The sequence below is a fragment of the Bemisia tabaci genome, chromosome 9 (assembly GCF_918797505.1).
Source record: "Bemisia tabaci chromosome 9, PGI_BMITA_v3".
In the NCBI taxonomy this organism is placed as follows: Eukaryota; Metazoa; Arthropoda; class Insecta; order Hemiptera; family Aleyrodidae; genus Bemisia; species Bemisia tabaci.
Window position 1 is genome coordinate 31911752 of NC_092801.1, and position 18039 is coordinate 31929790.

The window sequence follows — 18039 nt, forward strand, 5'->3', positions numbered from 1 at the left end:
GGTTTAAAAACAACGTATTAGTTTCCCTATGCACATAAGTGTTTTTTTGATGAGTCAGAATTCATAGCTCCAAATTGCAAAATGCAGTCCAATTTTATCTGCAGCGCAAAGAAAATTCAGTGACATTTTCGGAAAGCCTCGTTGAACCATTTCTCTATAAAACATGAAATGGCGGCTGATTTTTTTTTAAACGTCGCACGGCGCTTGTAATACTTTGGCCAGAAGGTGACATTTTGCAAAATGAAGTTTCTTGCATGTCACAGGAATTTGCGATTTATGTACATTTTCTCTTATAAAATGTTGCGTGAAGCAAGATGGTGCCGTTGGTCATCTCTGTGCAAACTTCAAAACTTTGAGGGTTCTTTTGAGTTTTTAAGCTTTGAAAGTTTGAAAGTTCGTCTCACAGAAAACCAGTTGTACCATCGTGTTTCTCGCAAAATTTTATATGAGACAAGGAATTGCGATTGACTCAGTGGCATCCTTGGGGAGTATCGCATCCACATGTTTCACGTTTTTACCGAGGTTCAGAAGAAGGAATCTTTCTGCCGTCTGGGACGAATCGCATAGCAAGTTCCCGACAGTTCGTCTCTTTTAAATACCTTTATTTAATAATCCTGCTCTCCAAATAAATGCAACTGTAATTTAATGCAACGCGAGGCGACATTTTTGAGACGTAGCATTCCACGTCCCGTGCGTTTATACTGCCGGAATTTCCATACACAAGACAGAATCAAGCGCAAGAGAATACAAAGAAAAAAAGAAAAGTCCAATTACAGTGAGACTTTGGAAAAGTAAACTACTTCTGGAATCAGTCTAACCTAAAAAGTAAGATTTGGAGATTGAGTTAAAATAAACAATATGAGAGGACCGCTTGTGCAAAAATGTTAGAAATCACTGATCATAGACCTAAAATGCGTTGTTGAAGTAAGCAAAGAAGACTCGCAGAACAAAAGCGTTTAGAGAGTATATAAATCAGTTTTCATCAGATTTTAGAGAGCACATACTTCTAAAGATGTCGGCGTTCTTTTTTTCACTTTCTATTCAGATAGAGCACACTGGGAAAAAAAACACATTGGATCTAGAGTCCGCAGACTCTTAAAAACATCGACAAGAAAAAGTACTCTTGATTCAATCAGATTTAAGCTTAAATCAAGAACCAAGCCTCTTAATTTGAGTGGATTTCCTTTTGATTTAAGCTTAAATCTGCTTGAATCAAGAGTCCTTTTTATTGTCAATATATTCAAGAGTCTTCCTATAGAGTGGACTCTAGATCCTATGTGGTTTTTTTTTCCATTGTGGATAACTAAATAAGGTACGAAATAAAACATTCTAACATGTGTTTCTACTCTAAAATTGTAGGTAAAACACGATTCCTAACTAGGCTCCTATATAGCTATAGCTAACTCCTATATAGAGATAGGCCACTAAACTAACTTCACGATGAGGCGTGAAGTATCATAAACATTGAAGGCGCTTCAGGTTGAGATCGTGCTCTCGAAAGTTCGTTACCGAGGGAACCTTCATTTTGCCGATGTTAAATCGCCAGCAACTTATAATTGCATGCGACATAAAACTTTTATTTTTTTTGAGTGTTCAACTTTCAAATAAAAAATCTGTCAAAAATTTAGCGTGACAACTATACTTAAAATTAAGTTAGATTTTTTAATTCGCTTCTGCAAGATTTGCAAACTGAAAAAACTTAATTGAGAGGATGCTAAATTTAAATGTTTATTTGCATTGCTTACGTGCTTCTTGTATTTTAGGAGGGAACTTCTTGGAATAATAACTCTAATTACTCTGCCTCCAATACTTAAAATTAGTTTGACTGATTAGGAAGCTCACCAGGCATATTAAAAAAGTCCTGACTCCGAATTGACCAAGAATCAGTGTAATTTTGACCAACTCGACGAAAAATAATTTCCAGGAAATTTTTTAATCATGATCAGTCGAAATTATTCCAAGAAACTTCTCGTTAGCCAGTGGACAATATCTGAAGCACCATATACCCTCTTTAAGGCACGGAGAAGAAAACTTAGAGTTTTTGCAAAATCAACATGTGTTGCATGCTTTCTCTTCAAAATGTTACATAGAAAACAATTCACACCAAGGAAAGTTTTGAAATAAATTCCTGGACGAGATATTAACAAGTCTTTTAATAAGGTCGAATATACAAATGATGTCATTTGTATTTTTGCCATTTCACCAATGTTAATAGAAAGCACTTATATCTTGCTCAGGAGTTGATTTTCAGACTCCCCGTTGTGTGTGTCGTTTTCCTTAAGGAATTCTGAAGAGAAAACACGCAGCGTTGTGCTTTAATTTATACCTTGTATAGAGGCCCATTCATTCCTTCCTGTCCATTCCTTCCACCTTTTATCTGGTCTCTAGTTATCGATACGTCGTTTCCCTCACGAAAGAACATAACTAAATTTCAATGTTGCCAAATTTCCCCTCACAAATTACATTTTTATGGGAGGAATCTTGGGCATTTCTAACTGAAAATTTCAATGATTTTTCGTCAAATCTCATGCAAAAATCAGAAAAATTCTATACAGTAACTGCATAGGTGCGCTCTTGTAAAAAATTGAATGGTCTCGGTCAAGTTAGCGACCTTGGCCTCAAGTTGGACCTCAAGTTAGCGACCAAGTTACGTTCTTTCATCCGGGGAACGACGGAATGTGCCCTTTATGATAGGATGCATTCGAAAGGTTCAGTTACACGATCAAATTGAGCCATCAAATTGAAGCTCCAATTGGTGGAAAAAGACCGGAGGTGAGGATGCGACCAATGAGAGGCCCAATTTGATGGCTCAATTTGATCGTGTAACTGGACCTATAGGTGAGATTGCATCAATTCAATTGGTAATTCAGATATTGTCTCGGGCTCCACGATTGAATGTCTAACTACTTGTAGTTTGCGCGGCTGTTAAACTTGGCTATTTTGACGCGTTTGTTTGCTGGTTGTTGGCTGCTGTCGGGCCGTATCAGAGATCAACTGCGGTCACCCGGGGACTCTGTACAACGGCTGGCTGGAGAATATCGAGTCCGGGACTGGGCTCGGCGCCAGCGTCATTTTCCGCTGCCACGAGGGCATGCTCCTTGAGGGCAACACCTCCTCGCTTTGCCTCAAAGACGGCACCTGGCGCTACCCCCTCCCAAAGTGCCTCGGTAAGCTTTCCTTCTTTCATTCTTTATAGTTTATGCATCTTGCCTTTCCACTTTCCACCCCTTCCCCTCAAAAAATCATCCATGTCCTGAACAGAGAAAATACATCCAAGGGGCCACCCACACTTAGGGGGGAGGGGGTTTGAGCCAGCGACAGGGTGGGGAAGTATGTTTTGGGCGAGAGGCAATAAAACTCATCCAAAATTTGGGTCTCTTTTAGGCGAGGAAAGGGGCTGGAAAAAACGGCGGTATTTTGGACATGCTGGGCGAAGTCAGAAAATGTGGCAACGCTGTCATTCTCGGGCAGTGTTGTTTTTATTATGTGTTGTTTACGGGAGGGAGTTGTTTAGATAGTTCCATGGCCCTCTATCCTGCGTAAGTCCTATCAATTGGCCGTGATAGGTGAAGCACCCTATCCTGTGTTTTTCCTTTCCTATCTCAGAGGTCAGATAGGAGTTTTTCCAATATTTATTGATACAGTACTTAGATTTGAAATGAATGACAAATTCCTCGGCTACATTTTGGAAGCAATTCATGTTATTAATCAGGGTTTGGGGGGGAGGGAAGCTCCCAAATTTGGTTTCTTGAATCAGAAGCCGTGTTTGAGAACTTCCTGTCAACCAAACCCAAAAATTCATCGTACTCGCCAAAATGTCTTCAAAATCTCCGTTTCAACCGGCGACTGGTGAGTTCACATTACGGTGTTGCTTTTTGTTTTACATTAATTAATTAATCGCCCAAAACATCCGTTTTCATCCCCGCCCAAAAGACACCCATTTCCCCGCCCTAAACGCCCTCTTTTCAGTAGCACTCGCCCAAAACGTCGCCCCCCGACAGGGGGTACACTGGTAAAAAAAACCTCTTGGTTCAAGAGTGCAGTTTCTTGTCGCCGGATTTAAGAGTCTGGACTCTTGTTTCAATGCAAAATCCGCTTGAATCAATGCAAAATCTGCTTGAAACAAGAGTTCAATACTCTTAAAACCGGCGACAAGAAACTGCACTCTTAAGTCAATGCAATGCGGCATTGGTCCAAGAGGTTTTTTTTACCAGTGATACAAATTATGGGTGATTATACTTTTGAAAATGGAGATGTTGCATGTTGCCCCCCTCCCAAAGTGCCTCGGTAAGCTCTCCTTCTTTCATTCTTTATACTATATGCATCTTGCCTTTCCACTTTCCACCCCTTCCCGCCCATAAATCACCCATCTCCTAAAAAGAGAAAAAACATCCAAGGGGCCACCCACACTTAGGAGGGAGGGGGTTTGAGCCAGCGTCAGGGTACAAATTATGGGTGATTATACTTTTGAAAATGGAGATGTTGCATGTTGCCCCCCTCCACAAGTGCGTCGGTAAACTTTCCTTCTTTCATTCTTTATTCTTTATGCATCTTGCCTTTCCATTTTCCACCCCTTTCCGCCGAAAAATCACCCATGTCCTGAACATAGAAAATACATCCAAGGGGCCACCCACACTTAGGAGGGAGGGGGTTTGAGCCAGCGTCACGGTACAAATTATGGGTGATGATTATATTTTTGAAAATTATTAGTTTGATTTAACTTAAAATTTAAATAATATCAAAATCGAAAAAACATAAAAAAAGAATCTAAGGCCTTGTCCACACGAGCAAGGCTCCTGGAACTTAGTTCGTGGGAATTGTTCCCGGAACAAGTTTTAGCTGAGCTAAAACTTATTCCTCCAAACCCCAAAACTTCCCCCATACTCCGAGCTTCTGTGTCTCTTTTTTTGTGAATTTTTTCGTTTTTGTTTTTTACGTCCTTGCGAAGATTTGCGGTCCTCGTAGTGTTTTAATCGAATGCGTTTTTACCTTGATCTATTCAGTATATGAATGCGTCAATTTGTGTCTGTTCACTATTGACTGGCGCTACACCCTTCGATAAGCTTTTGTTGTTTATGCATCTTGTCTTGTATTCTGTACCTTGTATTAACCTTTTTGATTTACTCAACGGCATGTTAAGTTGCAGAATTCAGCGAAAGTATTAAAATTGGACGTATTTCTGCCAAACGGAACTAAGCGCAAATTTGAGTTCCTTTTCAGGAATATAGAATCCCGGACAGCGCGTTCTGTCAAACGGAACTAAGCGCCATGGAAAAGTATTGCGAGTATAGGACGGAATGAGCCAGACGCCTGGTTCCGCCGCCAATCCAAGCCCTCCTTTACCCTCCTCCCCCTGTGGCGCTTAGTTCCGTTTGACAGAAATACGTCCAATTGGCGAACAGATATCTTGTATTGAAAGGCATGAAACCGCCCACGGGGAAATAGGCTTTAGTCCACAGAAACTTAAAATCAAGAATTGAAATACAGAAGATAAATGTTTCATGTTTTTAGGTACCATCAGAGCTGTTTTGATGGACGAAGTGCGAAACCACGTATCTCCGTCTGCAACTTTACAGACTTCCTGTCATACTTCATTTTTTCTTCGGAAAACTATTCAACATAATTTCTTGAAAACTTCCTTGATTTGTTCTGTCTGAGAGCAAAATATTCTGCGAAAAATTTCAAGCTCTAAATGGGCTTGATTCTCTTCAGACAAGTTATAATGAGAGCAAACATTTTGAAACAATGCAATGGAGATATGCGGGTTTCGCACTCGGGACTTCGATTTGGAAATTGAAAAACATTCTATTTTTCCGCGTCCCCCCCCCTCCCCGGAGTTTGGTCTGTTTCAAAACAAACGATTCATTCTTCCGAGCTGTCGACTTGGAACATTTGCACTTACGAGCGCTAACGGAAGCCGCCGGGCCGCAGTCGCGGCGTAAGATCCGACGTTGTCAAAATGTTCGTAAAATTCAACATTTTCCCATCCCTCACTACACGACAATCCAAAAGTATTCTTCCAAAACGGCAACGGTGACCACGGTCGGGCCGAGCTTTCGGGCAGCCAATTACGTCTAAGGGCGAGCATATTTCACCGCGTCAGCAGGGATGGCGGGGGGAGGTGGGGGAATAGGGGGGGGGGGGGGCGATTCATAAGTTGACAGCCGAGAGCTAATATCGGCCACGCTCGTTCATGTTCAATGCATGTCCCTCCATCAGCCGACGAGTTTATCGACTACTCGGCCATGCTAAGGAAGAACAACGCACGAGCCCGCAGACGTTGCCAACTTTCCTTTCAGAAAACCTGAATTTTCCGGGAGACTTATCAATATTTTGTTCCAAATTTTACTAAGAATTTTGTCCTCGATTTTATCTTAAATGTTTGAAAATTTCCACGAAATAAAATTTCATAACTTTCCATAAAAATAAGAATTTAACGTGGGGTGATTCGGCAACATCCGAATGTTCTTAAGGTGTTTTTCCTCAGCACGGCAATGCTGCTCCCAGTCAGCGGCTGCCTCGTTCGGCAGGCAACGGCAGCCACGTGGGCTTGCAACAATCTCGGAGAAAATGGACGTCTTCATAAAGGAAATATCTATCGTGATATGACCCGTCTTATGCATGTATTCTTATGGATCTGAGGGCCCACGTTAGAATGGACTTAGTTCCTGTTGATTTAATAGGTCCAATTCATAGCATAACTCGTGTCTTTTGCCTGAAAGATTGTCTTCGCTGTGTCCAATAACAAAAAATGTCATCGAACAATTAAACGTCTCATTTTGCTCTAAAGAATCGATCCATAAAGTTTCTGCCGGCCAATTAGGAACATCATGTAAAGTAAACGGAAAAAAAATTTTTTTGAGAAAAGTTACGAATATTTCCTATTGAAATTGTCAGGTACTTTATATCGAATTACTGAGAAAATTTATAGTGAAATCGGAAGAAAAATACTGACTAGTCTCCCCAGAAATTTGTGATTTTTCAGAGGAAGTTTGGCAATGTCTGATGGCTCATACGGGGTTTATCCTCAGCAGTCAGCACGCAGGATGCAGGTAACGCACTTTCACGGAGAGCCGGTTTTCCAAGGCTCTCCATGCTCCTGCGCTAAGGAAAAACGTCGTATATAAATTCAAATGTTCCCTAATTTACTCTGAAGAAAAATTGTTCTTGAGAAAAGTTATGAATATTTCTCATTGAAATTCTAAGACAATTCAGATCGAATTACAAACAGAGTTCGTAGAGAAATCGGAAGAAAAATACTGACAGATTTCCCCGGAAATTTTTGATTTCACAGAGAAAGTTTAGCAACGCCTGATGTTTCATACGGGTTTTTTTTCCCAGCACGGCAGTATGCAGGTAACGCACTTTCACGGAGAGCCGTTCAATCGGACGTATTTCTGCCAAACAGAACTATGTGCATTAAGACATGAGCCTTGAGACCCATAAGAATATATGCACATCAGGGCTCACGTCACAATGCACATAGCTCCGTTTGGCAGAAACGCGTCCAATTGAGAGACGAGATTAGAGCAACCTCTTGTTTCGATAGCGTAACATACCAGCGAGGGGAACTCATCAGGCGCTACATCGCGGTGCATGAACAGGCGCGGGCGGTACAAACTCTTCATTTTAAACCCGTGCCGGATTATTTGTTTACCTCTTTGAAAGAGATTCAATTTTATACCTCGTTAAGTTTTATTTCACTTCCTCGGAGAACTCCGTTTTTTCCCCGTTCCGCTCAAAGGAAACCTGAAAGAATAAACTTTGCGAGCAGAGATAGCGCTCGTACGCGGCGCACACTCGACCGAGTCGGCGCGAGAAGTCGGACAAAATTCGGAAACTTTAAAAGCTTATAACTCTGTTTGTACAAAGCTTTGAAGATCTAAAAGTGGCTCCATTGGTTCTCTCGTGAAAGTCTCTTTTAGAGGCACCCCTCAAAATTTAAAAACTGACGAAATAAACATCAAAATTGGACGTATTTCTATCAAACGGAACTATGTGCAATAAGAAATGAGCCCTGGGACCTATAAGAATACACGCATAACAGGGCTCGCGTCATAATACACATAGTTCCGTTTGATAGAAATACGTCCAATTGTAGGCAAGTTTATGGCATGCTACGGTGCGGCTTGCTGCCAGCTCGAAACGCGCACTGACGCCTACAAACCTAAGGGGATACTTCAAGCATTGCGCAATGCGTGAGGTAGCCCTGCGCCCTGCGCTACTCAACCAACATTTTATCCGCGGTTAGTTTAATTGCCCAGCCGACCCGTTTGATAGAAATACGTCCAATAGAAGCGCTGGGTTCAGAAAGGGCATTTCTTGATCGTGGTGTTTCAGAATCTGCGGTGACGTTTTATCCATTACAATTTAAGCAAATTGTCAAAAATTCTTTGCAACTTTTACTGAATTTTCTTCGAAATTTTACGATATTGAAAATTAAAAATTTCAGAAGATTCACTGAATAGTTTCCTAAAAACTGAAAAATAAAAAAAATAAAAATATAAAAAAAAATAAATGAGCTGTGACGATTTTGAGACTCCGTAACCAAGATATTCCCTCTCTGCACCTAACGCCTCAATTTGCAGTTTTAGTCAAAAATTTCATATCCGACCTCTCTGATCGACACGATCCACCGTGCGGCGAGAGGCGAACTAGAATTTTTCCCTCCTGCGCGAGATTGCATTGTATGAGGGTTTGTTACTTTTCCACGGGCCTACCTCATCCTGACGTGCCAAGCAACAACAAAGTATAAACATTCGAATGTTATCAAATTTCCTCCGATAAAATATTCAAAGTATCCATTTCTAAGAGGAATACGCGTAAAAAATGTATGAAAAGTACATATTTGGTAGTAGTCACATGCAGCTCTTGTCACTTTAGATATGTCAGATTCTTAGGGAGTTATAAATATTTTAAATCCGCAGGTTCGCGTGAAGTATCTGGACTTTTTGAAGGCGTTTTTTTGTTTCAAGAATGTGCATCGCATTAAACCGAGCGATAGCTCGCTCCATTGACAAGACTACGCGAGAAACGGAAAACGCCTTCTTTCCCGGAGTTATGCAATTTAAGCCACTTGTACGTTGATATAATTGTATCACACATTTCTGCCTCGCATCGTGGAAGAATATCTACGGAAGGACCAGTATGAGATGCGGTCGGGGCCCTTGTCGTTGTGTCTTATTTTGACAGATGATGATTTGCTCCCCCCTCCCCTCTCCCTCCTGATTTTCTTATGTTTGGATGATAATGGACCAGTGGGCAAAGTAAGGTACGAGTTTAGGCACACCGGTAGTGTTTCTTAATCCAGAATTCTACGTAGAACACGATTCGCGCAACAAAACTTACTGAAATTGAATCATGACTAAGATATGAAGTTTTTCGTTTATATCAGAGCAGGAGGTTTAAATTCACGCGTCAAGAAACATTTAATACCTTAGCCAGGAGTTAGTTTCAGTAAGTTTTGTTGCTCAAACCGTGCTTTACGTGAAATTTTGGTTGAACCAGCGGGCCGATTATTGAAAGTTTGCGTTTGTCGGGCGGACATACGTTGAACGGCAGAGCGTGATTGGTCGGCTATGTCTTATCGCCGCTTTGTCGAGCCTTTGTCAGGTGGAATGGACGACATCTTGTCGGAAACTCAAGAGGTGCCTTTTAGCTTGTCGTAAATTATTCCTGACAAAGGCACGACAAGACAGCGATAAGACAAAGCCGACCAGTGGGTTGATTATTGAAATTGATGCGATGGACAAAAAGGACACAGGGAGTATGGAATGTTCCTATTGGTTGAAATGTGTGGTTCCCATAGACTAAGGGAGAAAATGATGGACCAACTGTCAGGTTTCTCGTGGGTTGTCTCTAATTAGTCTATTACCTACTGCCTTTGTCCATTGCAACCACCCGCTTCCACCAATAGGATCCCTCCATACCCCTTTTGTCTTCTTTGTATATAGCTTTGTCTATCAACTTCAATAATCGGCCCGCAGTCACGCTCCACCATTAACCTATGTCCACCCGAAAAACACAAAATTTCAATAATCTGTCCGCTAAATGCTCAAATTTACACCTTGTCTGCTAGTCTATTCTACGGTAGTTGAGTATTTTATAGCTACTGATTCCTTGATTTATTCTTCTGTTTTTGAGCAGCTCCGTGCGTGATTCCGGAGGTGGCTCAGGGTCGCGTGACGGTCACGCACGGGTCTCCGGGGAACGTGAGCGTGATGGCGAACATGGCGCCGCACGGGGCGCGATTGGTGCTCCACTGCGAGGACAAGTTCGAGCCATCGGCCAACAACACGCCTGTCATCTGTCAGAATGGCACGTGGTCTCGCCTTCCAAGCTGTCAGCCAGGTAACCAGAGCCCTGTACCTAAATCCAATAGTCTGTATAGATTTCAAGCTATTAAGTTGAAGATGAGGAAAAAGTATGCCGAAACACGCATAATATGGTAGTTGAAATCATTTATTAGCTTGGATGCATTTCTGGCTTAGCCCATCTTCAGCAAGCAGTTACAAACACAAAACACAGCTAAACAAGTTAATTAGAGTAACAAATTATTGTTTACTCTATAATTTCCTCTCTTAATTTGTTACTCTAGTTAACTTGTTTAGCTGTGTTTTGTGTTTGTAACTGCTTGCTAAAGAGGGGCTAAGCTCGAAATGCATCCAAGCTAATAAATTACTTCAACTACTATATTATGCGTGTTTCGGTATACTTTTTCCTCGTCTTTATCATAACAGCACGCGAGATGCGTTTTTCCAGCTATTAAGTTGGTTTATTTCTCTCCGAAACGTAAAATAGCAGCAGGCATTTTGAGACACCGCAATGGAGATACTTGGTTTTGCACTTTGACCATCGATATGTCCCGTGATCGAAGCATGCACGGTGCATTGCACTCTTATCGATAAATTACCTCTGATCGACACATGTCGCCTAACTGACGAAAGGGCGTAACTAGATTTCCGCATGAGCCCCAGAAAGCATGAAATTATATGTGAAACAGGGCTCACGTGGAAATGAAGATACGACCTTACGTCAGAGAAGCGACGTGTTCTCTACACATGCATTCTTATCGACACATGTCTCCATGTCTCCTAATAGGACGTATTTATACTAAAAGGAACTATGTGCATAGGGTTTGCGTGGACTATAGTTCTTATTAGCATAATTACGTCCAATTGACTTGTGTGCTCAGTTGGCTGATTTTTAAAATTGATAGACAAAGCGACAGACGAAGGAGACATTAGGGAGCACGGAGCGATCCTATTGGTTGAAATGGCTGGTACCAATGGACTAAGGGAGAAAATAATGGACTATCGATAGGGTCTCTGCAGAGACTGCAAGGACTGCAAAGACTGCAAAGACTTAGTGAGTTTATGGACTACCGCTCCTTTTTTGTGCCATAGTATCTTGATTTATTTTGCGAGGAAAGCTCCGTACTCTTAAAGAATGCTCGTCATTCTTGATACGTTGGAGAGCCTTCAATTTTGTATGATACTGTACAACACCTCTGTTGCGATCTAGTTGCTTGAAGTGCTGCGGCGCGGCGGGCGAGGGCTACCAGCGCGACACGCGCATTAGCGCCTGCAAACCTAACAGGGATACTTCACACATTGCGCAATGCGTGAAGTATCCCTGTTAGGTTTGTAGGCGCCAGTACGCGTGTCGCGCTGGCAGCACTCCGCGCACCGCTCCGCTCTGTGTCTGGCTCTAATATTTAAACACACGGAGCCAGCGTTTTTCAGCTCATAATTTTGAAATGTTTGCACGCTCTGCATGGATTATTCTCATTTAACTTGATGAAAACAAATGTATTAAATGAAAATATAAAATGCGATTTGTGAATATTAAGGTGGTTCCGTGTCAAAATTGCCGTCAACGCTTGGACCAAGTCACTGTTGCTTAGTTTACGCTTGAATGTAATCTACTGGACAAAACAGGTGAGCGGACAAAAAATCGTTAACGGAATGGCCTGAAACCCTCAATAATTTCTATTTTCTTTCTCCTCTTTACAGCCCGATGTAAATACTTACCAAAAGCCCCTGCCAACGGTATCGTAATTGCCCCCAAGACGGACCACTTAATGCGCGCTAAATTCAAGTGCAAGGACGGATTCGTGCTTGAAGGGGAGTCCTCCACTGAGTGCCTCTATGGAACGTGGACTGAGGCCCATCCTGTCTGCACTGAAGGTTGGTGATATATTTCTGACACATCTCTGATGATTTATACTTTTTTTCTCTCGATGTCATTCAGAAGTTGCGACTTACGAGTGGCTAGACACTTCATAAGGGTGTGGAGAAGGTAGACCGAAAATCGTCGTCTCCTGGATGAAAGAACGTAACTCCATTTCAATGTTGCCAAATTTTTCCTCGCAATTTGCCTATTAATCAAGAGAATCTTGGTCATTTCTGACTGAAAATTTCCCTGATTTTTCTCTAGTTTCCAGGCAAAAAACAGACCAATTTTGGATGAAAATTGCCTATGTATATTTTTGTAAAATAAATTAATTGTTTGAGTCAATTTGGCAACCTTGGAATGGAGTTACGTTCCTTCGTGCTGGAAACGACGAAATGTGGTGCAGAAATTTCTGTCAATTTCAGAGCCGGGGTCTTTAAGGTGATTCGACGAACGCCATTTTTTGTGTCAGAGTGACGTGCGATATATCGCATCGATTCGTTCCATAATTTCAACTACTTGTCATTTTTTTCGAATTTTGAGATCGCACTTCTGTTGTCATGAGTCTAAAAAATTCATGTACCGAATTTGACGAAGAAATTCAACGTAATAAAGGCGTACTTTTTTTAGAGGAAAAGTATCCGCATTCGAGTGCAGTTTCGATATCGGTATTCAATGAGAGAAAACATCGCATTCGATACTGCTATCGAAACTGCACTCGATACTGCTATCGAAACTGCACTCGAATGCGATATTTTCTCTCTCTCTCTAAAGAAAAACGCCTTTATTACGTTGAATTTCTTTGTTAAAATTGGTAAGTGAGTGCTTTAGTCTCCTGACAACAGAATTGCGATCTCAAAATTGGTGAAAAATGACGAGTAGCTGAAAAAATGGAACCAATTGATGCGATATATCGCATGCCGTTCTAACACAAAATTTGACGTCCATCGAATCACCTTAAGCCGGAGAAATTTTTCTTGTTTCAATATTAATGCTTGAGGCTCCAAGGACCTGTTTCGTGTCAATTTTTTTTTTCGGTTTTCATTTCTTTATCCCTAGGAAATCATGCTGTCTCTTCAAGAGTTTCATCACGAAAGATCCAATTCCAAATACAACACATTCCATTAAGTAACTTTTAAAATTCTTAAAGGTATATCTGTCGCAGGCAATTCGCAATCGCCAGCAATTTGAAAGCCTTAAGTGAATAAATAAATAAAGAATAGATTTCAGAGACATAGGAACAAGATTAAAGTACTGATTATTTTGCCTTTAATAAGAGTGGACATTTTTGCCTCCACAAAAGAATGGTAGTAACAGGTAAACTGACGAGAGCGTGTGGTGGCAGCCATGACCTTAGTTGGGTTCAGTTGGGTCACGCAACTAAACTAACACCGTGACAAAGCGTTGAGTATCACAAAAAATGAAGGCGCTCGAAGATGATCATGCTCTTGAAGGCCTTAACCCATCAGGCCTTCATTAAGCTGATTCGCATAGAAAACAAGCAGGAAGCTCCAACGCATTGGCGTCGGAGAGCGGCTCTGGGGGCAGTAGTTGTAGTCAAGAATGAGGGCCTAGACACATTTTGTCATTGATGTACAATCCGACAACTGTCGATTCAATCAACGAAAACGATTCAAACTGTCGAATCGCCCCAATGGCCACGATAGTTGTTAGACGTTTACGGTTTCCCTGGTAACCTTTGTTTGCTATCAGCTGATATCAAGTAATATGACTAGGAAGCTCCAACCCAGTGGTTAAAGCTTCCTTAACCGCGAAAACTTTAAAATTCAAATTTTCAAATTTTGAACGTAAAGTACATTTTTTCCATCACGAGATAAAAGCACAAACAAGTTTTGAATTGTTGACTGTATCACCATGATTCCAAAAATACAATACACAACATAGCATTGACTAACAATAAAACAGTATGCAATAAAATAAAGTCATGACAAGGAACATAGCCGAAAATGGCGCCGATTCCCATCAACCAACGCGCGGTCTCTACAATGTAACATGCTGCATTGATACTCCCCAGCTGGGACCGTCCGGAATAGCAGCTCTAGTGCAAGCACCAGAGCCGCTAAAAAGTAAACGCTTGCAAACTGCCTACGATTCTAATTGCCTGCGCCATATCGATGGTCAACCAAACAGTACCGCCTATCTGTTAACTGACGATTTTGCAGAAAGAGGAGAAAACTTTGCCATTCTTGTAATTTCAATGTTACATTTGCAATTTTCTCATACATTACTGCGTCATTGCATCGCTCCACTATATAGAACTGGAAAAAACTAAAATCATCAGCTTGCGTATTTTATACTGCAGAGTGCGGTAAAATCGTTAACTCATTTTCGCCAAAATAGTCAGATAGGAGGTAATGTTCGTTAGTCCTGGATATCCGTTTTGAGTCAAATAATTCTTAAAATGAAGAAATTCTTCTCATTGAAATGGATAGTCGAGGTTGCAAGAAGACCGGTTTTGCGTTTTTATTTATTTTTTCCCAGGAAATTTTGTATTTATCTCAAGAATTTTGTCCTTTAAAACTGCCAGTAAAACACTCCTTAAATACACTTTCAATAAAATCACTTTTAAAACCCCCAGGGGAACGCTCGATTTAGACGAGGTATATAGCCTTTAAAACGAAGCGACTTTTCTCATTTGAATAAATGGTCAAGACGGGGAAAGGACGGACTTAGCGCCATTAATTCCGGCTCTTTTCGCCGTGGAAAGCGGGTGTTTTTAAATCAATTAAAAGCCGGAAGTAAAACTCTCGGCCCCGGTGGATTTAGCGTGCGGTCGAAACAGGGAACACATTTTCTCGCACCTCACACGTTTCCGCGGAGGATAGACACAGTGATGCCGTATTCCTTCGAAATTCTATTTTTCCGACTTCAGTTTTATTTTCATTTTCACGCGAGCCTGAAGCATCAGTCACGAATAAGTCCGCACAGCATCTCTCTTCAAAATATCTTTATGTGATTTGAGGGGCTTGGAGGACAAGGCGCATAAGTGCAGTTTTTGCTATTTCGAGAAATACGTGTTGAAAGTTTAGATATTATATTGATCTTTTTGGCACAAAGGAAGCCAAACTTACTTTTAGATGCTTAAAATTGGAATTTGGTAGCGAATTTTTCACAGAATGTGCATTTAGACTCGCTTTACTTGCAATCATTAATATCTCAATTTTTTTTAAAAAACTGCACTTATTCGCTTTGTTCTACATGATCAATAATCACTGTTTCTAGACGTTTCTTGGCTTCCTGGATGCATGCTCAAAAGTTTGAAAAATTTCACAAGTGAAATTTCACGCCAGTAAATTTCATGAAAGTTTCTGTCTCTGGAAATAGGAATTGCATGACAATGGGTCACTAAACCTTGTTTATTTTATTGAATATTCTGAAAGTACAGTGTGAGTAGATAACGTGGTGATTTTTCCGCATTTTTATGGAGCCGAAATCGCAGAGAAACCCGCTTTTGAAAAATCTAAAAACTGCAAGACATTTCAAACGCACCCGAATGGCGGGAAACTGACGGTGTTGACGCACTGCGGTAGTCATATCGCAATCTTCTCTCATTTTCCTCTGCTGTTTGTTAAAATAAAACGTGTTTCAATATGGAATTGTTGCCCGTTTATTACAGCTAACATATGAATGAGATTCAAGTCTTGAATTCAAAGATATAATTCGACTTTAGTATTGTTTTCATATACGAAGAGTAGATAGACATTTGACGGAAGTCGTGGAAACCCGTGCCCGCTTCTGATTGGTGCCGGATGACATCATTCGGCGCGGCGCGAAACCGAGGCGTTTTAAATTTGCGTATAAGTTGAGCGATTTGAAATTTGAACTGCGCATTTCTCGGTTATTGAGTTACTTGTTCGCGTTTTTATTGTGCGCATCGTGTTCTACGCGTCATTTTCCTTCAGAAAACTATATTCGCAAGTCAAAATTCGTTCATGGTTTAGTGACCCATTGAGATACTCTCTCACGTCAGAGGAACGACGATTTTTGCCGCGGACGCACAGTGGATCGAAGTCAATAGGAAAGTAGGACAAACTTTTGAAACTATAAACGCTCATAATTCCGTTTAAGCAAGACTGCGAGGTTCTAAAACGGGTCCCCTTGGTTTCCTTGAGAAATTTTCTCTCTTAAGCACACCTTGAAATTTAAAATGTGACAAATAAACATCAAAAGGATGTGTCCCATTAAGGAGGGTATTTTGGCCCTATCTTTGGTCAAAAATTGAAACAGCTTAGAATAATGTCATGTATGGTCAATCCAACTCTTAGTCATCTACCCTTGGAGAACTTGTCCTTATTTCAGGTGTTTTTGAAAGGTTTTTGCCTGATTTACCAGCGCCAAGTAGTGAAGTTTTCCAGTTTTCTCGAATAATTGCTCATTTTTGGTCCTAAATTAGATTGTTTATGTATGAGCACAAGCGACTACCACTTTCTCCTTTAAATATGTCGTAATGGGTGTACTAAAGATTAACATATTCTAATATGAATTGGTAGTTGCTTGCGCTCATACATAAACAATCTAATTTAGGACCAAAAATGAGCAATTATTCGAGAAAACTGGAAAACTCCACCACTTGGCGCTGGTAAATCAGGCAAAAACCTTTCAAAAACACCTGAAATAAGGACAGGGTCTCCAAGGGTAGATGATTAAGAGCCGATTTGACCATACATGACATTACTCTAAGCTGTTTCAATTTTCGACCAAAGTTAGGGGCTAAATACCCTCCGTAATGGGACACCGGACACATCCTTTGTAGTTTTAGTAAAAAATTTAACGTCCGACCTCTCTAATTGACTCGGTCCTCTGTGTGACGGCAGAATGTGCGTCTATTTTTTTTTTTTTTTTTTTGTAAATACAACAGAACTCCTTTTTATTTTGTAAATACAACAGAACTCCTTTTTATTTTGTAAATACAACAGAACTACTTTTTATTTTGTAAATACAACAGAACTACTTTTTATTTTGTAAATACAACAGAACTACTTTTTATTTTGTAAATACAACAGAACTACTTTTTATTTTGTAAATACAACAGAACTACTTTTTATTTTGTAAATACAACAGAACTACTTTTTATTTTGTAAATACAACAGAACTACTTTTTATTTTGTAAATACAACAGAACTACTTTTTATTTTGTAAATACAACAGAACTACTTTTTATTTGTAAATACAACAGAACTACTTTTTATTTTGTAAATACAACAGAACTACTTTTTATTTTGTAAATACAACAGAACTACTTTTTATTTTGTAAATACAACAGAACTACTTTTTATTTTGTAAATACAACAGAACTACGTCTAAATTTGGCACGTCTCGACGCGACTAAGCCTCGGCGGTTTGCGCATTTAACGCCTGGCTCGAAGTCGCCGGCAGATGGCGACCCTCGCCGCCGCTAACTTCATTTAAATACATCAGCCTCAGTTCGGAGACGTTAATTAGCGATGCACCGTCCCTGAAATGCGGGTCCCGGGCAAGTCCGAGGACGCGACGGGCGTCTCCCAGGACGTCCAGCCTTCGAAAACGCTCACATGAGCTTTAATTATTCAAATGTGCGGTCGTCGAAGGCCACGGGGATTGTTCTAGTGTTCATTTTCTCCTCGATTCTAGCTTGAATGAACATAATTCGAATCGTTTTCGATTTTCACTGCGGGCTGATTGTTGAAATTGATAGACGAAGCTATAGACAAAGGTAACGTTGCATGGTGTCAACGACCATGGTGTCAATGTCGCAGGCAAATAGTAAAATCAGGCATTTTGTCAAATGCCTAGGCAAACAGTGAAATATTCTAACTTAGATTGAAATTCTGATTCTTTTCCTAATTCCAGACAAAATAATTCATT

At 40.6% G+C, this 18039-nt stretch overlaps 1 protein-coding gene across 5 annotated transcripts in view; it reads left to right on the forward strand.

The window, feature by feature from the left end:
• Positions 1-18039, forward strand: part of Hasp (Hig-anchoring scaffold protein) — a 236319-nt gene that overhangs the window by 162824 nt on the left and 55456 nt on the right. For 4 of the 5 annotated variants that reach the window (XM_019041350.2, XM_019041349.2, XM_019041353.2 and 1 more), the window contains exons 8-10: positions 2988-3167; positions 10147-10350; positions 12015-12188. In XM_019041350.2, the coding sequence (XP_018896895.2) occupies positions 2988-3167; positions 10147-10350; positions 12015-12188 (558 nt within the window). The remainder of the gene's footprint in view (positions 1-2987; positions 3168-10146; positions 10351-12014; positions 12189-18039) is intronic. The other variant, XM_072304051.1, reaches the window with a different exon arrangement.